At 34.8% G+C, this 25,211-nt stretch overlaps 1 protein-coding gene across 1 annotated transcript; it reads left to right on the top strand.

Moving 5' to 3' along the window:
• Positions 1-606: 606 nt before the first annotated feature.
• Positions 607-16,952, top strand: LOC127868327 (myomodulin neuropeptides-like). The gene is made up of 2 exons (XM_052409979.1): positions 607-935; positions 15,761-16,952. The coding sequence occupies exons 1-2, from the start codon at positions 881-883 to the stop codon at positions 16,630-16,632; spliced, it is 927 nt and encodes a 308-aa protein (XP_052265939.1). The 5' UTR covers positions 607-880; the 3' UTR covers positions 16,633-16,952.
• Positions 16,953-25,211: the final 8,259 nt, after the last annotated feature.

Consider the following 25,211-nt stretch of genomic DNA (forward strand, 5'->3'; position numbering starts at 1 on the left):
TTACTTAAGCAACTTTTTTTTTTAAAGCGGCGACGAGAATTTCTCCACCATTTTAGTGGGCATATCAATGAAACAAGAACTGCCCTGATGTTACTTGTAATGGCTATTTTAGTTTTATTTTATTTAACATATATTTAAATAATTGAAGAATGTTTTAACAAGAATGAAGTCTCTGAAACAAAGTATAAGCCATACAATGAATTTTAAATATAAAAGACGACGTAATATGCAAGATGCGAATTCAAATTAGCAATGCAATCTGTGTTGATACGTTGATTCGGCATACTTCCGATTGAAGCCTCGGCGTCTGTCAATCAGACGATACCGCTCGTTGTGAAGGAAATTGATTGATTGCAAAGTGGCAAGGAGGAGCTTACCATAATCGGCCTTCTTAGTAATTACTTTTATTTTCGTATCTTAACACCCGCTGTAATAATCATTCCCAATTTTCCAATTCAAGAGGCGTTTATAAACGAATTTGAATAGCACGCGCACTGGTTGCCTACGCCGTCATTTCCGCTGTACGAGAGCATGTACCAGAATTGGTCAGTTTTAACGGTAAAACGAGGCGTGTCATCACTAGGAAAAAATAACATGTGCCCTTGTACGTCAGATGCAGTGGTTTAAAGCTCTCGCAGACGATTGGTGTTTGGAAGAACTCAACGTGCATTAAACGACAGAGGACACCCGTCACTTTGGAAAGCGATCGCTACGAAATTGTAACTCACACTGGATGTGAATGATACATTTAGTACAATATTTTATCAACAAGTACGGAACACGGAATAATATAATATTTAGTTTGAAATTGCACGTAAATAATATTAATTACAATTTGTAAATATATATAAATTAATTTTAAGCAATAATCTGAGACATTATGCTCTACAGAACACCAGTGGCTCTTCTTCTTCTCAGCATATACATTGTAGCAGGTAAGAAGCATTTCAACACTTTATGCAGTATGGTATTTGTATAGTTTTGTAAAAAGTACGTTGCCTTTTTATTTAAGCGTATTATTGTTAGAAAAGTATAACAAAGATACATTTGTGAAAATTATAGCAAATATATTTATAAGTAGATATACATTGTATGTTCAACGCAAACAGATACTTCTGCCAAGACAGTAAGAGCATACAAATATGCTTATTCCGTTTTTAATTTAGGCAGCCATGGATTAAATAAAGCTCTTGATGAGCAAGTCAACTAAATGACCAGAAAAGGTTATTGACAACGAGCTTCATTTTGTAACTAACTACTCAAGAGCTAAAATAAATTTAATGCATGTTCTTACTGAATATTTAATACACAACTTAACAATACTTTATTAGCGTTTTCTGAGAAACAAACCTTAATAATGAAGATTTGTTTGAACTTTATCAGCACTTATTTGTTTAGTATTCGCTGCTATTATATTGAAAAGAAACGTTATTAAGATATTATCTGGTCATATAACTGTTTCCTAACGGTTTACTTGCTAATAAAATATGATGGCAGTTAGATGATTGTAAAAGTATAAATTTATGTTTACCAATATAAATGGTATTGTACATATGTGTCTTGTTCTGAGAACACTGGGCTTAATTCATGTGCGTAAAGTGTCGTCCCAGATTAGCCTGTGCAGTCCGCAAAGGCTAATCAGGGACGACACTTTCCGCTTTTATGGTATTTTTAGTTTCAAGAAAGTCCCTCCTTACCGAAAATCAAGTTTAGGCGGAAAGTGTCGTCCCTGATTAGCCTGTGCGAACTGCACAGGCTAATCTGGGACGACACTTTAGGCACATGAATTAAGCCCAGTTTTCTCAGAACAAGACACATGATCTGTAAAATGGACTTTACATTTACATTAATAAAACGCATATCATGCCTTTTATAATACGTAAAATGTTGGGAAACAAGAATATATCCTATTATAAAAAGAAACGCATTTCTGTTACTTTGGAAGTACATCATATTTCATATCTTAAATTGGACCGTTTTATGTTTTTTTTTATTACCGTACATTAATATCAATCAGTAGCATATAGGCCGTGCTCTGTGAAAGGAGGTATAATGCATGCGCGTAAAGTGTCGTCCCAGATGACCTTTTTCAGGTCGCAAAGGCTTATTAAGGACGACACTTTCCGCCTCGACTGTTTTTTTTTTGCTAAGAAGAGACTTTCTGCAAACGAAAAAAACCCATAAAAGCGGAAAGTGTATTCCTTGCTTCGCTTGCGGCATGCACAGGCTTATCTGGGACGACAGTTAACGCACATGCATTAAAACCTTTATTCGAATAGCACGGCTAATACATACTCAGCAATAACAAACGCGCAACATGAGATTGTGAAATATAAGTGCATATATATTTTTTCGTACAAGTAGTTGCTGTATGGTCAACATGCAACTGGTAACAAGATCTTTTGATGGTCGAACATTTACCAATATTTGGAATTCACCGATTGCTATTAACATTTTTGTTTTATGAAAACAAAAACACAGATATATTGCTTTGATCGAACTATTAAAAGTTCGCAAACTTCACACGCAAACCTCTCCGCTAAGTGGAATAAAATCGTTACAATTGATGCTTGTCCAACGTTGGGAAGTCATACACAAATCATTCCGCTCTCAATTTCAATGTTAGTGCAAATTCTCACAGAATTTCTCTCTCACTTTCTATGTCAACGTCGATATTCACAACATTTCGCTCTCAGTTGATTTTCCAGTTATAATAGTCATAACAATTCGATAAGATTGATACAATCTATCCACTAATATCGCGTTCATTAGATGTACAGACTCGCTTCTGACCACAGTTTAATATTACCCCTAAAATCCAGTGTCGGTAGTTTTTTCAATCAACCAATAAACAATATCCAAACGCGCCTATATTTGTTTCGAAATACTTAATTAACCATATTAACATCGATCATTGATTCTTAAATTACTTCTTAAAAGATTGCGCTTGTAGTCTTAAAGCTTAAGTTTTGTGAACATTACTTGTACACAAATGAATTTTAAGGAGAAAGCCATACGTATGCGTGATACAGAAATGAATAAAATGATCATTCAAGGAACGAACTTTAATTGCATCCAAACGATAGTATATGTCATATATCCTCTATAATACTACTATTTAAGGGTGTATAAAATACTTTGCATGGTAATTACTACCACAATCTTGCTAAAAGAATGAACTACTTATTCAGAATTTCAATCTAAGAAACATATTCAAACTTCTATTCGCAGCTTCTAGATTTGCTTATTCATGTTCTACCTCTATCACGCAACAAACGTGACGTAGTGTTCAATTAAGACCAAAACCCAGATTTTTCGCGTGTCAACTTTGAGGTCGTGTATCCGTTCATTGAATCACTATCCTATCATAAATGTATCGGACTGGAAGACAATCGTATCTGCTAATTATTATTGAACGCGCGAGAGTAAATTTATTATAAAATAAAACAAAACATAACTCATTGTTGACTTTAACGCTTCAAGCATGCGAAAAAAATAGGTTCAATTTAGTTGGCATGCTCTTGGAATCAACGAGGAATGTGCGGAGGTTTCACAGCGAGAACGGGCATGCTGCTACAATAGCAAAATCCTCCATAAAAGTATTTTTATTTTTTGTATATCAGAATGTTTTTAATATTGTTATCAAAATAATTTACGCCAGTGGGCTGTGTAAGATAAACATGAGCCTCGTTCGAGAAAAATGGGCATAATGCATGTGCGTAAGGTATCGTCCCAGATTAGCATGTGCAGTCTGCACATTCTAATCAGGGACGACAATTTCCGCCTAAATTGGATTTTTGCTAAGAAGAGATTTCATTTTAATGAAAAATGTCATTAAAGCGGAAAGTGTCGTCCCTGATTAGCCTGTGCGGATTGCACAGGCTAATCTGGGACGACACTTTACGCACATGAACGTATGCATTGTGCCCAGTTTTCTCAGAACACGACTCAAATGAAGATGTTGAAAATCGCTCATTCTTAATATCGCAAATTGTAATCTTCACAATAAGTTGAAGCCTAATTTTTACGATGCAAAGAAACTGTCAGACCAGAAATGTTTTCTGCCATTCATGAAACGACCATTTAAGAATTAAATCAATTTATAACCAAGCCCTTAATCAACTTAAATTTAATACACAGATCATATTCAGACTGTTTAGCTTGTTAGCTCTTTTCTCGAGTATCCTCGTATCGAATTTAGGTTTCCTGACTATAAACCTTCTTGTGCAAAACGCATTACGTGCAATTTATACACGTTATATGATAACTTATTGTTTTTATTTTACCGCATGGTGGCGTTAGTTAAGAAACTAACATGCATGCACATTTTCAGCATTTCTTCGGAAACTTAATCTTAATTGCATGTGCAATCTTTTTTTAAACATTCAATCTGAACAATCTATTCTACCAATGAACCGTATTGCTTCTTATTAACCCATTTATGCCTAGCGTCTAGAAAAAAGTCCTTAGCAAACAGCGTAGACCCAGATTAGACGCCGCATGATGCGGCGTCTCATCAGGGTCTGCGCTGTTTGCTTAAAATAATTTCTGTAAGAAATATTCTAAATATAGAAATAAATATACAAGACATCCCTAATTTTGAAAATAAAATGATCCAATTAAGAAGGATGGGAGAGTCCACTAGGCATAAATGGGCTAAGTAGTTGAGACAGGTTCCGTCTGTTGAGATATTTCAATGCATTTATTTGAGATGCGTTTTTCATGCATTTTGCGTGTACACTCCAAACGTACGTTAAATCAATTATCAATATGCTTAATAACCATTTAAAAAATAAAGCCTGTCTTATGACCTTCTTTACAATCGACCCATACTTGTTTGTTTAACATTAAGTTATTCATAAGGTCTGTTTGAATGTTCACGTGCGCAACCTTTTTTTTAAATGAATTGAATAACTATTGAATAACTATGTTAATGCTACTCACGACTATTATACATTCAAACAACGATTATCTGAGCTGGCTACTGATTTGCTATGATAATAATTGCAAGTAAATGTGTTTTCTCTTGCCTGCAGTCTTTGAAGTTTGAACCTTGAACATGAGTTACCGGTATTTGATAACGGTTGTATGCTGTTAGCACAGGCTTACCCAAGAAAAAGTGTTTCAACATAATTTATTACAACCAGTTTACGAAATCAATTTTTATTAAAAAATCAATTCGATATATTTTACAGATAATAACAATCAATACAAACATAAATTTGTGATTTCTAAAATTATGTTTTGTTTTGTTGTGTATTCATCAAAGAATCGTTGTGACAAAGCGGCTAAAATAGTAAATATCAAGAGGGGGTAATCACGTTACAAACAAGATGGCGGTGTCTATGCCGAGGCAGGTATTTCTCGCAGTTTTATACAGGTTATTAATTGTATTTATTGTTAAAACGGCGCTCACTTTTCCGCCATATAAGCAAGAAAATAATAAGCGTTTATTGCGAATTGTCTTAGCGGGAGTGTATTTTTGTGACCCGCTAAGAAATTTTGCAGCGAGTAAAGGCGATATAAAGTGCGAATCAATCGGGACTCCTCGGACAATTCCGCCATAACGGCGATCGTCTGGTGTAGCCCACTGTCCGATGCGTCAGATTGAGTGCGAATATCAAAACGATATAAAAGATACCGGTAATCACTTTCTTGCCGTTTTGGCTAGAAAGGTAGCGGCATTTTAACACTGACTTAAAGTAATTAAGGGTTAAAAACAACGAACAATACCCGTCTCGGACTGGTCATAACCATTTTTTTTGTCACATGATTTCCCCACTTATATCAGGACTATTTTATTTTCTAAAACTTTGTCATTTTTCAAATTCTTTCCGTTTCGTTGAATCATACTAGGTACATAACAGATGCGTATTAGACCTTGAAAGCCCATTAACCCTCAAAATCAACGAATCTTGTGTAAAATATTTAAGAAAATAAAGATAAAACATAAACAAGCAATGTTCCTCATAGCTAGATATGATCTTGTAATATAGATTTAACAAGATAAAAATGCTCGGTTTTGTTTTATGTGGGACAATATATTCAACACATGTTCATGTACCAAGTTAGTGTTCGTGGGTCGTATGAATTGATATCGTTGCGTGAAATTGAAATGGAATATGTTGTGCCACAAAAAAACACATAAAAACGAGCATTTTGTATCTCGATAAAATCTATGTTACCATATTACATCTAGCGTTGACCTTTTGACTATTGCTAAAATGAACCCTTATTGTTTATGGGTTAAATTTATTTTACGAATGTTTGCGTAATATTCGTTGAATTTTAGTATTTGTATGTTACTTGAAGTGGACGAACGGAGCGATGGCGAAAATAAATAAGAAACTTATGCAAACCATTAGCGTGTTTGCAGACAATTCGTATATGCTCGTGGTTATCTTTATTTTGTAATGTATTGAGTATTACTACACATCTTCATAGCGTTTATTTTTAGCGTAATAATAAATGTTTTACTATGTTTATGTGATTAAAAACTTTGCTATCTTTATAAAAAAATCTTTTCCGTCAATGCACCATTGTAAAGCTCAATACAGATCTTTCACGTTTAATACATATCATAAATAACTTTTAATTGTGGTGTAGATAACTTTGGCCATTACGAGTGTCGAGGTTAAAAGTTTATCAGTAAATTAAGGGAGATCTTTTTAAACTGAATATATGGAGGATGGCAGATATTATCTTTGACATATTAATGAGAATTCCTTATTAGAGTAAAATACAGAGTTCTGTATTTACGCGATGCCATTACAAAACCAATCAACGTGCCTAGAAGAGTGGTACGGGTTTTATATTTCAAACAACTAACTTAGCTGCATTCAACACTTACCTGATATTCTATTTTATCCGATCGTTATCGCATTTAAAATTAATTGAATCAAATACTTCAGGAAATGAGAGCAGCACCATACTTAGCAAAATTTCTCATTAAGACAGAAGAACAATATGAGTATTTGACTTAAAACAAAAACCAAAGACTGCATCCGAATGTGATATAATTAATAAATTGAGTCGCGTTCTGAGAAAACTGGGCATAATGCATGTTCGTAAAGTGTCGTCCCAGATCAGCCTGTACAGTCCGCACATGCTAATCAGGAACGACACTTTCCGCTTTTATGAAATTTTTCGCTTGAATGAAGTCTCTTCTTAGCAAAAATCCAATATAGGCGGAAAGTGTCGCCCCTGATTAGCCTGTGCGGACTGCACAGTCTATTCTGGGACGACACTTTACACACAAGCATTATGCTCAGTTTTCTTAGTACGCGGCTCAATTAAGTAATTTCATAGACTACTGTCAGGAATAAAAATAAGCAAAGCATTTATGTATATTGACGTGCCAAGAGTTTAAGATCATAACGATTAATCCATCCGATCGTATTTTCATAATTTAAGGTGTTATATACACACATGTTTAATTGTTATGAATTAATTATGCATCAAGCAATCATGTTAATAAAAACGATAATATTCAATGAACCCATTTTAATGAAGTTAACCTCCAGGTTAACCTTTTAAAGGGATCTTTTCACGCTTTGGTAAATTGACAAAATTGAAAAAAAATGTTTCAGATTCGTAAGTTTTCGTTTTAGTTATGATATTTGTGAGGAAACAGTAATACTGAACATTAACCATGCTCTAATATAGCCATTATATGCATCTTTTGACGATTTTAAAACCTAAGAATTATAAAGCGTTGCAACGCGAAACGATTGAATAATTTGGAGAGTTCTGTTTTTGTCGTTAAATTTTGTGAAACTACGAAGATTGCTTATATAAGGTATAAAATACGCCAAGAATATGTACTCGGCGGAATAGCGCAGTAGGCTAAAGCGTTTTTACTTCAGGACTCGGGCAGGACTCCAGGGGTCACTGGTTCGAAACCTGCTCCGGGCAATGTTCTTTTCCTTTTTTAATTTTTTTCTTGATTTTTTACAGGAGCTTTTATGATCCAATGTTTACATTTATCAATATAAAGCATTTAATGAATAAGTTAAAAAAATGCCAAAATCTGTGAAAAGGCCCCTTTAAAGTCAAACGTGTTAACCTGGAGATAAACGAATAACCAGTTGCTGTTTTCGTAAATCTTTTTTTTCAGTTCAAGCCAACAATTGCTGATGGATAACTTTAAAGTACATTTGATGTTCGTATTTCTATTTCGTTGTACCCAGTGTTCTTGTTTTCTTGTTAAAGGTCATCAAATTGTCATTTTTCAGTGAACAGGTCCCTTGACGGTAAACACGACTTATAGGCGCGACAAAGTCACACCACACTTAAGATTAATCATACATTTCATGAGATTGCTACTAATTATTTCTAATTTCAGGAGCAAGGAAGCAAGAGCCAAACAACATTCGTATATTTTGACTCTTTACCTCCTTGAATAAATTTGCCCTTAAATAAAGCAATCAGCACATTGTAAGGACCTCAACTTAAAATCCGTAAATGTACATAAATGTTGGACAAGCACTTCTTTGTGATGTGTAAGCTCACACGTCTCTTGTGATTCAATATAAGACATTATTCATAAAAGTTTTTTTAAAATAAGAGTTTTGGTATTTCAGATTGACTGTTGTGTTGGCAGAGGGGTAGTTAATATGTGAAATACATGAAATACATGTATGACTTTTACCTCATGATACGTTATACCAAATAATGTTTTAATCATTTAATGGGGGTGACGTTTGAGCTTGCAAAGGCCTGATCCCGACAATACACTGATATGTACCTTGACCTATGACATCAGTATATGACATTTTTAGAGAATTCCAAGGTTTTTTTCATCGGGCGCATCGTTTGCGACAGACTAACATGCATTATACATTAATTTGAAAACAAAATCCATATTGTGTGACAGAAACTCTTAAAATGTTAAAAAGTCGTTAATTTTAATAATTCATATTTTTATAGGCCACATCACAGGTGGTTAGCGTGTGGCTATGATATTAATTAGTGAAAACATCATTTTGAATGATAAATAATCATATTATAACGAAAAATTAACTTTTCTGAAAAAAAATATTTCACTATCAAATATATATATAACAAGGTATGCAACTCAAAATCACCCCAAAACGGGGTGCATCGCTTTGAACAGCCATATCTTCATCAATTTTGCAGCGATTTTCACGATCTCGGTCTTATTCAACGCAGAAATGAATTTCCTTTCTGGAAATGTATATGTCTTGCAATATTTTTACAAATGCTGGGTCAACTTTTAAGAAATAACACGATACACAACACGCATGACCCAGTTGACAGTGATCATGCTGTCTTTAAGACTGAAATCTTCACGAAGTAAAGGGCAACTTCCCTACAAAGTTCATGTAGTTCGATACCATAATTCAATAAAACGTATGAAAAAACATTATTACCGTTCTTGTCGTTACATTCTGCATCAAGACTAACTGTCCAGCGCCGTTTGAAACCTTTGTTTACATACATTTCAACTAACTGACATTTTAAACATACGAGTGATTTCATTGGTCCAATGCGGAGGTGTGTCTTTACAACTGGAGATTTCATTCATAAAGAATACATGATCACTGTCAACTGGGTCATGCGTGTTGTGTATCGTGTTATTTCTTAAAAGTTGACCCAGCATTTGTAAAAATATTGCAAGACATATACATTTCCAGAAAGGAAATTCATTTCTGCGTTGAATAAGACCGAGATCGTGAAAATCGCTGCACAATTGATGAAGATATGGCTGTTCAAAGCGATGCACCCCGTTATGGGGTGATTTTGAGTTGCATACCTTGTTATATATATATTTGATAGTGAAATATTTTTTTTCAGAAAAGTTAATTTTTCGTTATAATATGATTATTTATCATTCAAAATGATGTTTTCACTAATTAATATCATAGCCACACGCTAACCACCTGTGGGCCACATGCATTAAACACTTTTTTAAAATGTAAGCAATGTTTTTTTTTTAAATAATCCTCTAATGAATGGAGTTATAGTCTGAATAATTGTTGGAACCATCAGACTGTGAACAGAAAGATGGCGCCATTTTTATAAATCGGGCCTCACAGAAGAAAAGCTTTAACTTCAGTTAAACACATACGGAGAAAGTTTTGTCTTTTTCGGAAGTTTTCTTTACCACACGAAAGAACAAATCGACTTTATGATTAATGTCCTATGTTAACGAAAGAAAACGCGTAAAGTTTACACTTACAGGGCCTTTATAAGATAACGTAGCTTGACTTCTGTTTCCAACAAGGTTTAATTACACATAAATTCATCAGGACATTATAATTGGTAAATGCGGATATGGTTATTTGGGTAAAACATATTGAGCTGTTGATGACTTTTTAACATTAACACATTCATGCCCAGTGGACTCTCCCGTCCTTCTAAATTGGATCAATTTATTTCCAAAATTAGGGGTGTCAAGTATATTTATTTCTATACTTAGAATATTTCATAAAGAAATTCATTTAAGCAAACAGCGCAGACCCAGATGAAACGCCGCATTATGCGGCGTCTCATCTGGGTCTACGCTGTTTGCAATGTCCTTTTTTCAGGACGCTAGGCATGAATGGGTTAATCGAAAGACGTGTACTGGTCATGGTCTTGACTTATTTCCCGTATGAATGTGAATAAATCATGAACAACACTGATAACGATGCATGGCGTCGTTTGGTTTATCAATTTCAATACCACCATTTACATGAATTAAGTTTACAATTATGCTATTCCAATTTAAAATATGATCCAGTAAGCGAAATGCATTCTGTGCATGCTGTTTAATCCGAATAGGACAAGGAACAGAGCTTGTTACACTGTACCTCAAATTCATAACACGCCGTGTTGCAAAGTCTTTACAATTAAATCGCATCGAAACAGATAACAATGATAACGGAATACAGATTAAGCTGACTTTGTTAATGTGCAAATTGACAGAAAAATATTTAACAGAATAAAATTCATACTGATTTGCATGACTGCACGTGTTTGTCTGGATAAATAATATGATTAGTAGATTAAATGGGACGTGATATATCGTAACGATTAACTATATTGACGCTATAAGGTTATTTTGGTTTTCAATAATTAAACAGTACCTAACCTGGTGTGTTAACATGCTGAGACACTGGTGTAAATAAACGCAATCCTTAATGATATGGAAATCTTGATAGTCTGCAATTGTCAGTTGATACTTTAAAATAACTACTGATTCGAGGCTTTAAATAACATCATCATATGATGTAAACTCAAACAATAACGATTTCATATTTTCGTGGCAGAGCGAGGTTAGCAAAAAAGGACGCATGCTGAATAAAAAGAAAAACAGTTTCAGAATTAATGCAATGAGTCATAATGTTCAAAAAGACATCTTTGCTTTGAAGTTGATTTTCAGGATCAATCGTTAATCCCCTTAAATAATTCAACGAACCGAAAAAAACTTATTTTATGTTTTAAGTTCGTTAAATCATTCCTCTGACTTTTTTATTTTAAGCCAACAAAAGCGTGTCGTAATTAATGCATTGAAACAGATAACCATTTTCACCGGCAATGTCCCAATCAGTGCGTTTAACGTTCTTCTAATGTTCGTTAACCAAAACAAGCTGGATGAAATCGAAACATGAAGGAATCAATCAGATTATCTCGGCGCTTATTGCTTTTTCATGTCACACAGCGCAACTCGGTGTGCCATTTTCTACCATCTTTTCTTGGCCCAACAAAAAGTCCACCAGGTGTGACAAACCGCTCATTCAGAATGAAAGGTACTAAGCCGAAGTCTCATTACGCCAATATTTTAAACCAAAGCGGTTTATCTAAGCGTGAAGGTATGGTGATTGAACCTGTAAATGCCAGACTTTAATGTTATGTCTTTAATTAACATTAAATGGTATCACACTAGGTGTTCCAAACGAAGCTGAGTTAAAAAAATCTTATTTTAAACGTCCACTCCGTAAATAAAAGTTACTTGATACTTTTGCAATACAGTTAGTATTTGGAAGCGATTAGTAGCATTTATTGTTATTCGCTATGTGGTCAATATAGCTGAAAGGAAAGGGCAAGCTCGCAACAATTAATACCGGATACTTAAAACTATATACTAGTAAGCTTTATACACGCCTAAAATGATCGCAGGGTTATACTGGGTTATTACAGGTAGTTTGTATCTTACATTAAGAATTTTGTCATTATCTTAATCCATGTCCTGAAACTACATGTATACCATTGCAATGATATGGTCACATATCAATGTATATGGCTGAATATAGCGAGCAATATATGCTAATGTGACACTGCCAAAAGTATCCACGCTTTATGTTGGTCTACATAGAAATCAATTTTTTTAGCAAAATGTGTTCAAGATTGAGTAACGCATAACAATGAAAAACATTGTTGATATTTTCAGGAAACAAATCAATTGTGCAATATTATTTTCATGTTTAAAATAATGATTGAACAGTAGCAGTTCTTGCAATCGGTTCTCGTAGATTATGAAACAGCAGCTTCGTATTTTTCTAGATACATCAAATATAAACGTCGATGATCTTAACATCATTTGGTTTAGCACTTAAGATCTGCAAACGATACTGTCATATCAATTGCGATTTGCAAATAGATCGATGACGTTCTAAATCGTTTGTTTGACAACCATTTCCCCCCACATTTTCTTGACGTGTTTAATTACTTGACATAACAAGATTCACATCAGGCAATTTATTAAATTCATATTGCTGATTTTGAAATGAAGAATAAACACGGTTGATGATTTTGCTCGGTACGATTAATAATTTATTTGAATGTCCGTATGTCAACCTTAGCAGCATCCGTTTACAAACGTGAAGGCGAAGGACATTGTATTGTTAAATACACGTACATGTACATGCACAAAATAATATAAGTTTACTTTACCTGATTTTATATTCACGGTGGTGGTGTTAAATAGAAGCCGGAAATGTGGGAAAACCGGGCTCAATACATGAGCATTAATTATCTTCCCTGATAAGCCCGCGTAGTCCGCTTTTTTAGTTTTAAGGAAGCCTGTTTTACGCGAAAATCCAGCAAAGGCAGAGAGTTTCCTTTCAGATTTACCAGTGTGTCTTTCTGTCTGTTGTCTGTAGTGCCGCTTTAGTCTTCAACAGGGCACTTTTAAGATTTGTAAGGACTTGAAGAACAGCTTTAATATTGACAATTACACATTTTGTTTTATATATTCAAAAATAAATGTATGCATTACACTTAACAAACAAAGTAACACTCTTGACTAAGGAATAGAAAAATAGTAAATCGATCATTTAGCAAAATTTTACCGACATAGCGGTCGAACAACTACATGTACCTTAATGTAATGATCTGCGAGTGGTCGTGGTGGCGCGTTAGCTTTTACGTTCCGCCTTCGAACCCGAGGGCATGCCCGTTGTTATTGTACCTGTTTCTTTGTTAATATTATACTCAACAAAATATAACATTTTCTTTTAAGTCATTCAATGACATTTTTAAAACATACAAACATTCCGTGAATATGACCCCTTAAATCTGTCCTTTAATGTGAACTAAATGCTTGATAATGCATACAGATTTTTTAATAATATAACTTCAATGAGTAAGTAATTGAAAATGCAGTAAATAGTTATGCCTTTGTATAACGTGGTAATCTGTCAACAGTTTATGAAACGTTGTATTTAGTCAAATTATGAATTGGAAAGAAAGCACATTTTAAAGCTTGGTTCGTATTAGGAATCTGTTTTCCATTGATTCAAACTCTGACAGTAGTTCAATAGGCAGACAAATCATACATCAGATGTTCGTCGGTCCGAGAAACTCTAATTTACTATTTGCTTTCTTATCGTGAACGGTGTGTGAAACTGCCGTTTGATTTGTGACCAAATTGGCCGATCGAAAAAAGCCCGAGAGAGATTAAATGCTTGCAACAATTGCACGGGATAAATCTGTTGTGCCGTCGATCATGTTCAATTTAGATTGCGTCAGTCTGATTAATTCCTAGTTCAAAACAGTACATACACGTGATGTGTTTTAGTTGATAAAAGTGTAGTAGAGCTCACTAACAACAACTGTACTTGTTATTATATTGATGTGATTTTGACTTATATATGATCACAAAAAGTTTTTCACATGTTATCATTTTAAATTAAAAACATGCAGACTTATGATTATCAGACCATAAAATATTAGAAACACTTGAGTTTTAAATGGACAATAATGAAAACTGAGGAAGTTTAAATATTACCGGACAATATTGCCAGACAATATAGCATTAACAAGTCAAATCAGTGTATATAAGACTTGAAAAGTTCAAAATGATGTCGTCAGGTAATGAAATTAATAGTTCATGCATACAAGGTGAGCAGGCGCCCGTTAGAACGTGTCTTGTACAATGTGTGCACTTTCCTTTACGGTTAGAGTTAAATTGTTCTGCCACAGTTGAACATATATGTTTGGCTTGATCATAAAACGATTTTATATCATATGCGATAATTCCTGTCGTCATTATAATTATCGGAAGAAAATCAAATGGAAATGTTATCGTTTTGCAATGCCTGGAAACGCTGTGATGCAGAAACATAATTACAGCAATTTTCTTCAATAAAGCAGTCAGTACGCTTTATCAATCATAGTTTTATCATTTCTGTTTTCACTTGTTATTACAATAACTCTGTTTATTGTATCGCCATATCGGCCGGACCTTTTAATATCCGTTCTATGAAGTTGTGTACGATAAAACAGCTGTTTTTACGGTTAATTAAATACGGTCGGTCGCCGTCAAAGGCGTTGTGGCAATCTACCGTTTTATGGGGCCGGGTTTCATATAAACTGAACTGAATAATATGCGCCCCCGCAATAGCAACCAACCGATGTCCAATGAGATACTTTTGACGTGAATACGTTGTTGTGTTACACTTATGCATCCTGAACGCCGTTCGAATAATCATGTATCTTAAATGTTAAACGCCTATTTTAAGTGTAGATGATCATTTACGCCATGATTGTAAGATTGACAAAATACATGCGATTCGATTATTATTGCCAAAAGCCAATCCTTGGCAATTATTAGAAAAACATTAAAAAACAAAAACATTATTATTTTATTAGAAACATAACACGTGCAAAAAATCCCGGATATCCCTATAGTTATTAATATAGTGGCAGAAAAGGCAAATCATACTGTTTTTCCATTTTTGTACAGTCTGTTGGACTTTACGCATTTTAGAGCAAACAATTTATAAAAAGAAAATAAAACACCAACATATTGTAATGTATTGTATAAATTAAGTGACGCATTTTGGCATCTTGGTTTGTTATCGCACATCTCAGCATAAAGAATGCCGTTCTGATTTTATTCGTTTATTAGATCTGTAAATATTATGCAAATATTGACAATGATCTGTAACGGTGCTATCACAACGATCAGCGAAAGCCATTAACGTCGAAAACGCACTGCCAATGATACGATAATTCGTTTAAATGCGATCAGAAGTCTTTATTGAATTGCCAATACACGGAAATACAACCAAGGTAGCGACTGAGTTATTAAGATAACAAAAATGTGCTTTTTGTATCGACTACGTGCGTATATCCCAAAATGAATGCCTTTTCAAGTTGTTGCCTTTCAAAGAAACTAGATTATTTTTTAGGTCATTTCATTACAACAAGGCCATACATTGAGTGGTATCACAACTCAATCATAGCGTAAACATGCAAATTTAGATCAATACATTTGAACCACGAAATATGTATTGTTGACTCTGTGTTCCAGGAAATGAAAAAGTGGCCAACGATGACATGTCAGCGTCGGTCGCAACAGGAGAGTCCTACGACCGCGTCCGGAGATCCGGGCTCAGCATGCTGCGTTTGGGACGGGGATTGCAAATGCTGAGGCTCGGCAAACGGGCACTTCCAATGCTGCGACTCGGCCGGTCCAATCCAAATGGGATTACGGATGATGACATTCAATATCTATTGTCTATCGTTAGACAAGATAGACAGGTGCCTCTTCCCAGATACGGAAAAGACATTAGCAAAGACCTCGCCTTTCAATACATGCTGATGAATGCTCTTAAGAATGCGGAAGAAAACAGTAATGAGTATTTCGACAATGATGGTTTCGACAATGTTGCATACGCCTTCCCATATGAATCCACATCCGAGCGTCAGATCCGACCCGCTCCGCGACCAGGTTATCGGTACCGACGCTCTGTCGATGGTGAATCTTCAGGAACTAACTCCAATGACGATAAAGACATTCTTTCTTCCGACAACTCATACAAACTGGACGGTCTTTCTGACGACAAAGACAAGTACAGCCGCGTAGCACCTCTGATGCGATACGGAAAACTCGCCGTAGATATGCCCGAGTATGACGAAGAAATTGAGAAAAGGAACGCAATGCGCATGCTCCGCTTAGGTCGAGGACTGCGCATGCTCAGATTGGGAAAACGTCCATCGTACTCGGAATCGGAAGAATTTTCAGAGGCCGATAAACGAGGTGCCCTCCGACTGCTTCGTCTTGGCAAGCGATCAGGCTTCCGGATGCTAAGATTAGGACGGGGCCCCACCGACCCTGAGGGCGAAAACAGGGCCCTGGGTTTACTTGGCTTGATGGAAAAGACCGAGGAGAACGAATCGTGAGAACACCATTCTGCCAGAACGTGCGGAAATTAAAATTACATATTTACATAATAAGCATAATATCATTTATCATTTTTGGATAATAAAAACCCGAACAAAAAGGATATAAATTGATCTTTAGCAGTTCAGAGGGCAGAGGCTCGTATGAAATGCATAGCGGCATACCACTTTTATGTGCTTGTTGTTTTATTGGTTAGTTTCTATTATTTAATTAAAACTGTTTTAAGAATCAAATGAATACAAAATAAAAACGATTATCTAAACACAATTATATATATATAATTATTAAAGTTACGAATTAAACATATTACTAAACAAAACTTGTGTTGCTGCTACTTGCAATAGGTTATTTAGTTATACGCACGTCCTGCAATCTATATACAGATTGCATTTTTTAATGCAGTTTACAATTTGACACGCGTTATTCAAGTATTAGCCATATACTACCTGCATACCAGCCTGAGCATGCGCGCAGACTTGTCAGGAGCTACCTGTCCGTTAATTTGACCACAACATTTTGTGTGACTACATATATAGAGAACATTGTAGCTCCTCACTCATAAGACCCATTTTCACATGACGCGATATTGTTTTAATGTTCACCAGTTTTGTCTGTCTATAACAACGTTCAACCGGAATGTTGACAACACTATAGATTTTACAGTATTGTGTTTCCCAAAACAGTGCCTTTTAATAAGGTTTTAATAAGAACTGGCCCACATTCTGTTTTAATACTGTTGAGGCAACCACTTCAACCTTATAGAAACATACGATAATGGAAACATGGTAGAACAGGAGCTTAAGATCAATGTTAAACACAAATTATTATTCTTTTGATAATACAAATACAATGAGTCCTTTAAGTGTTGCGTTTCATGCTAGTTCAATGCAAGCCTTTACATAAGAATATAATAGTATATCAACCGAGGAATTTCATCGTTCTGTGTTTTGTCAATGTTCAATCAAGGTCCATCGTTCAATCAGCTTCTATATGCGATCGATGTACAAACAGTAAACGGTAAAATTGGCATTACTATCTGAGCCCTATTATTGCAAGGTAAAAGTTGCAATGAGCGGATACTACCTATTTATATCGTTCTCCATGTTTTTCATTTATTTTAAGCTAGAAAGAACCATGCGTGATTAGGAAGCGTATATTTCGAGTATCACTGAAGCAAAACATGTTTATAAAAGATCTTCGTGTAACTTTATGCTTCAGCCATCATATTTCCGACAGAAAGTCATTTTCTGCCGACTGATTGGGTCTCAATACGTAAATAACATCTTATCATCGAACATCAAATGTTTAACTCTCGCGTCTCAACGAAATCAGTAGACCGACATAACGAACTGTATAAATGCGGACATGAAGTTCCGTTTTTTTATATGCAACATACTATTTTGACATGTTTTTCTATGTTAATGTTTATGCAATTAAAATATACTCAAAGGACTTGAAAATCTTTCGCTATCAAACATTGGCAATTTTACAGAATAATTTATTTGTAAATGCCGTAAGAACTCTAAGTTTTCTGACACTAAAAAATGATGTATTTTCGTGTCCGAAAAATATTCACAACAAAAGGGCCATGATGGCCCTGAATCGCTCACCTGACTCATTAAGATCAGATGAAAACTTTGACCTCTATTGTCTACACAATGTTTTTGTATGATTTGACCTAGTGACCTAGTTCCTGACTCTAGATGACCCAAATACAATCCCAATCCAGATTTCTTCAAGATAAACATTCTGACCACAGTTCATAAATATTGGATGAAAACTGTGACCTCTATTGTCAACACACGGTTTTTCTATTTATTTGACCTAGATTTTTACCCCAGATGACCCAAATACAATCCCACCCAGATTTCATCAAGAATTCTGACCAAATTTCATAAAGGTTGGATGAAAACTGTGATCTCTAATGTCTGCACAAGATTTTTCTATTATTTGACCTAGTGACCTAGTTTTTGACCCCAGATGACCCAAATAAAATCCCAACCCTGATTTCATCAAGATAAACATTCTGACCAAATTTCATACAGATTGGATGAAAACTGTGACCTCTATTGTCTACAGAAGGTTGTTCTATTATTTGACCTAGTGACCTTGTTTTTGACCCCAGATGACCCAAATACAATCCCAAACCGGATTTCATCAAGATAAACATTTTGACCAAATTTCATAAAGATTGGATGCAAACTGTGACCTCTACTGTCTACACAAACAAAGTGTTGACGGACGGACGCATGGACACACGCAGGCACGCACAACGGACGCCGGACATCACACGATCACATAAGCTCACCGTGTCACTTCATGACAGGTGACCTAAAAATATGTGTCCGAGATAAACATGAACAGTTGTGGTTAAAATTCCATAGAAACAAGGGCTGTTTGTAAAACATGCATGCCCCCTATATGGGCTATAAGTTGCAGTAGCAGCCATTGTGTGAATACGTTTTTTGTCACTGTGAATGGTGGTGGTGGTGGTGTAGTAGTAGTAGTAGTAGTAGTAGTAGTAGTAGTAGTAGTAGTAGTAGTAGTAGTAGTAGTAGTAGTAGTAGTAGTAGTAGTAGTAGTAGTAGTAGTAATGTAGTGTAGTAGTAGTAGTAGTAGTAGTAGTAGTAGTAGTAGTAGAAGTAGTAGTAGTAGTAGTAGAAGTAGTAGTAGTAGTATTAGTAGTAGAAGTAGTAGTAGTAGTAGTAGTAGTAGTAGTAGTAGTAGTGGTAGTAGTAGTAGTAGAAGTAGTAGTAGTGGTAAAAGTAGTAGTAGTAGTGGCCGTAGTAGTAGAAGTAGTAGTAGTAGTAGTAGTAGTAGTAGTAGTAGTAGTAGTAGTAGTAGTAGTAGTAGTAGTAGTAGTAGTAGTAGTAGTAGTAGTAGTAGTAGTAGTAGTAGTAGTAGTAGAAGTAGTAGTAGTAGAAGTAGTAGTAGTAGTAGTAGTAGTAGTAGTAGTAGTAGTAGTAGTATTAGTAGCAGTAGCAGTAGCAGTAGCAGCATTACAAGACCAATACTTAAGAATGATCAAATGGGAAAAGGTAACATAGCACTGGCAGTAAATATGGGGCTCATTTACAGGTCAGATTTGGAATCTCTGCTGTAAAATGAGATTTTGAATGAATTAAAGGGAGGCAAATCTGTAATAAAAAGAACATGCATAAACCGTAGTTGTTTCCCTTGTTTGAACCATGCTTAATCCTGACAAGTTTGGAAAGAATTGGATGAAAAATTTGGACTTTATTGCATAAACACCATTTTCTCAATTCAAGGGGAGGTAATTCTGTACTTCATGGACCAATAATGCTCATTTTTTGTAGGGTTTGTGTCCTCATTGATATAAAGACACTGTGCAAATTTGGAAAGGATCGGACAAAAAATGTGGAAGATTTGTGAAAGTTTTCACAAAATAGGCAAAAACGAATAAACATGCAAAGTTCAACGAGCTCATGCGGCCATGTTTTTTGACGAATCAAATTTCTTTGAACAACTTTTTCAGGGGAGCCCTCAAAGGTCATCCCTGTGAAATTTTTTGAAAATCTGATAAGCGGTTTCTGACAAGAAGATTTTTTAAGGTTATTACCATATATGGTCATGGCGGCCATCTTGGTTATGTGATCAAATTTTTTTTAACAATTCTTTTGTCCCATGACCTAGGGATGCTCCACATGAAATTTAGTTGAAATTGGCTCAATGGTTTAGTAGAAGAAGATGTTTACAAATTGTTTACAGACAGACGGACGGACGGACAGACGCCGGACGCTGAGTGATCACAATAGCTCACCTCGTGCTATCGCTCAGGTGAGCTAAAAACAGGTGTCCGAAAATTTATAGACAGGTATGTAAGGTTTGTTTTTCAATTATTATATCAAACAATAAATCGATGTGCAATAATTTTATTGTCATGTACTCTTCTTTTTCTGCTTTGAAATGAATACAAATTCACATCTCTGCAATCACTTTCCTGAAATTACATATACACAATAAAAACGTTAAACTTATTGCTTTCTTAATACGATATTATTTAAAATGCTTTCGGAAGAAACCATTGTTTATTATCAGATACCCAATATCGCAATTGTAATGGTCCATTTCTCTAAAGCATTCATCTGCCAAGTTTTAAAACTTTAATCCGGTTTTAAAAACATAAGGGTCACCAGATTTGCGAAAACAGGGCCGAAATCCGGTAAATTAGTGCTGTTCATTGATTGTCCGAAAATGTAGAGTATTTAAATATGGATTAAAATCCGTATGCCCGAAAGTTCAGAGGCACAAACATTTATTATTTTGGCTTAAAAAGGGAGAATCCGAAATTTTAGAGTGTCCGAAAACTTAGAATAATTACGGTGTTCCGTAAATTGTTGAAATATCGTAAACATTTGATGAAAAAGGTCACGAAACAATATTGGTAAGTAAATAATATTGTTAACCATTTTATGCCTAGCGTCTAGAAAAAATAATATAATTCATCAACAGGTTCTTTTTCCCTCCCGCGACAAATTTTACTAAACGCTGGATCGGTAGGTCGGCAATTTTTCGCCTGGGGCGTAGCCCCATGGCCATAGTAATCATATCAATTTCTGAGCCTATCCGAATTAATTGGTTGCCATAATAAACAAGTTCCCAAAACTCCGATTTAACACTTAATTCAATCAATTTGCGCAATAAAAGTAGTTCTTCCCTGATCTCAATAACCCGCCTTGTAAAAACAGAACATCACTATATAACATGACAGTGTCATAAAAAGTGTAAAAAACATTATTATTTAAGCAAAATTGCTAAGCATTGGCTACGGCATAGTTTTTATTGTTTACATATTCATGCGAGAATAAGTTCTACTTGACGGTCTAGACCGAAAATATACGAGTGATTACGGAGACAGTAAGAAGATCTTTTTTCTGAGACATTTTTGAAGAAATTATATTTGGTATTTACAAACATATTTTAAAATAGTGCTATTTTAATTTGCGTATACAAGACAAACAAGAAAATGAGAAAAAAACCCACAAATATTCACTATCATTATCGGACATAGACGAAATAACCCGATATGGTATTTCACTGCGCAGATCGAGCGCGCACATCGAGCGCGAAAAGTTCTACGTGAGACAAAGTACATAATGTATACACATTACAAAGGAACTATGAGTGTTTCCTGATCTGTTATTATGTAATAAAACGCTTTTATAGGCTATTGAAAGTGATTTATTTGACGCCAACAATAACAGTTTTTTGCGGCCATGTTGTTGTTGTTGTAGTAGTATGTCTTCGCCGCCTATGTAGACGAACCTCTACCAGATCTGTAGAGTTAAACAAAAGGTAATCGTTCCCAACACCAGTATCATGTAGTCCTCCACCGTCTATGTACACTGTAGTATATTCACAAATATTGTCTTTTCTTACAGTCTCTGAACTTCTGCTAGTGTTGATCCGTGTAAATACGGACAAAGGCAGAAATTCGGACAATTCTTCTCCCCAAGCACACTAATTCTAGCCCCAGGCCTTCAGCGCCTACAGCGCTTGATTTATTGTATGTTATTTTATAATACATTTTAAGATATTTTGTTTATTATTGACATTTTGTAAATTTGTGGTATTTTACTCTTAATTATACAGTTCTTTCACTTACTCTGGAGGTAAATTTTATTGCATATATAAGGTAAATACATTCTAATCGGTCGACATTGCGTGTATTTATTAGTTTCCTTTACCAGGATGGCTCGACAGAAGAAAGAGGGGTTTTCTATGTCAATACAATTATTTGGGTCAAGGGAAAAATACACAAAATATGGTATCATACACCAGAGTAAATAACTTTAATGCAGTATTAAAATTTAAAAGTTGCCAGCATATAAATATGATTGAAAACGTATGCGAATACGTTTGGGTAACGTGATTTGATAACCGCTTTGATAGTCGATTGTATCACGCCGGGTATGCGGATACTTTGATAACAGTTGGCACTTCGATACCAGATAACAACAAAAACCACGCGCGAGAGTTGAGTTCTTCAGCTTTTTGCATTTATGTTCTGTTCATTTGGTTTTCAGACACGTAACATTGTTTGGTCGATTAATGGTATAGTTCTTCGTATTGCGGAGCAAGAAAGTCGTGAAAAAACAGTGGATTATAAAAAGAGATAATATTTCATCGATAATCATCACGAATTCGATGATCAGAACGTATTTCGACAAAATAAAAATACTTGGAAATAAATCAAGAACGTGCCAACTAATCGAAATAAAAGATCAATATGTCCATTAATGTAACAACATATTAAATTTTAGTTGAATAACGTATTTGAGGAAATTCAAATGTTTTAAGAGTCGGATGCCAAATTTTAATGGACACTTCTTTTACCGATCATCTCAAAGACAATGGCACTTCGATTCCAGTTTACTCGACACTTTTTACCAGATATAACACACTCTATTTAGTGAATCAGAAATGCAGAATTCGCTGTGGAATACTGCTATAGTAAGCAGGCAATAAATAAAAATATATGTACTGACGTAAATTAAAAACGAATTACCGAAACATGTTCTGATCCTTTGGAATATGATAATACAAGGGAAAGGGAAGTGTAAAGGGAAGTGCTTCTTATAAGTAGAGCTCAATATAAAGGGATTTTTCCAATCTCTTTTAAATTTTGTGGCTACGCATAAGTATCGTCTTCGTGATGCGATTCTAATGAACACCAATGACAAAGGATTTTATGAGGTGTGTTGGCCGCTTTAAGACCACTTGCACCCCTTACCTAGAGTCCTGCTATAAGTTCAATTGAACACAGTCGTGTTGATCCACATGATCCGTTGTATTTTCAATTCTCTTAATCTCAATTTACCACTTAAAAAAAGATTATTATTATGACAATTATTTTTGGGCGTCAATTGAAAAATATTACTTCAGAAATAAGCATTTGAATCTTATTTAAAATTTGCACTTATACTATTAATTAAGTAAATTAATAGTAATAAGATTTTTGAAAACGAACAACGCTATTAGTTATATTTTACATGTGTATGTAATTACGTTATGCATAGATTTCCAATTTGTCGGGCTCGACAATGCAAATTGATTCGTACTTCAATTTTTTTTTCAGAATAGCCATAATATACATATATGCATTTCGGGTAGCGGATAAAACTCGGTTATCAGAGTGCTGAGTTTGTTGAAAGTCTCTGTTATCCGAAGTGCCCTATATCGGCAATCAAAGTACCCGCAACTTCATGAATACCACCTATTAAAACATGCTCTATCTTCGTTTATATTTCACTGAATACTATCAAAATTTCAGTATTTGAAGCACAGTGATTACTCTACATGCTGAAATACCAAACAATGTCTTTCAATATTTCTATGTAGTTTTATTTTGTTGAAATGTTTACTGGTTATCTAGTTTATGTTGTTTTCCGACCGAATTTTCTTTTTTTGGGGGTAGAAATCTTCCATTCGTCCGTGATATTTTTCTTTGCAATAGAAAAGGATACACTATTTATAAACTCGACCATGCGTCTTGTCTAAAAAACTTTTCTTTATGAAATAACTTAAAGAAAACACCCGATGAACTTATCTCTCGCGCGTGAATTTTATTGTTATCTGTTATCAAAGTATCCGCATACCAAGCGTGTGTATGGTGACGAACATATTGGTAACATGTTAAAATGATGCAATAACCGCTCTGTTTCTGTTTACAGGAATAGTTTTATAAATGCTAATAATTGTGTTATAACTTGACTTAAGATGAACAATTTTTAGTTTCTTACGTTTGGCAAATGTTAATATCAAGTCATTGTACAGCATGCTAATGATTGTCTTGGTACAAACGTGTCATCGAGAGCTTTTCTTCGATTTACGTTTTTTATAGTCATACGAACACAGAGAGAGCAACACATCTGTCTATGAATGTTCAAGTTTGATCAAGCAGTTCTTCCACTTCAGTTCAATTCAAAACTATCGAAAGACTCAACCTAATGTAAACGCTCTCGACTCTGGATAGAACCAGTTTATTTGGTGTCTTTGATAGCGCTTTATTGAACGCTCGTACAGTGGATATCGATACCTGACAATAACGATTACCTCATGACACTCTTTTGTTGTGAATCAGATAAATCGGACGAAGACACGCCTACTCAACAAAAGCAAAAAAATATTCGAAAATTCATTTTGTATCGTGACTTCTTTTCTGAAGCTTCGTGTAAGTTTAAACTAATTAAACCAAATATTAACTACTCCTATCTGCATCAGAAGAATGAGAACGCACCGTGTTGTTTTTTTTTGTAATTAGAAGTTACTGGATTCTTCACAATCCGAGATGCAGCCAAACGTAAAAGCAACGAAACTGGTAAGACTATATAAAACATATGGATTACACATTGAAAATAAATTATTGCCCATATTCAATCTTAAATTGTACTGCAAGTAATGTTTTTGGCGTCACGTACAATATTTAGTCCAATATGTAGTGCAATCTGCTTTGCCTTGTTTATAAATGGAGGATGCTTTTTGTTTTGTTTTTTATTAATCATAGCAAGACCATGCTCATTCTGGAATTGATAGGAAAGTTAATGTAGGTGTCACA

This window comes from Dreissena polymorpha, chromosome 2 (genome assembly GCF_020536995.1).
Source record: "Dreissena polymorpha isolate Duluth1 chromosome 2, UMN_Dpol_1.0, whole genome shotgun sequence".
NCBI lineage: Eukaryota > Metazoa > Mollusca > Bivalvia > Myida > Dreissenidae > Dreissena > Dreissena polymorpha.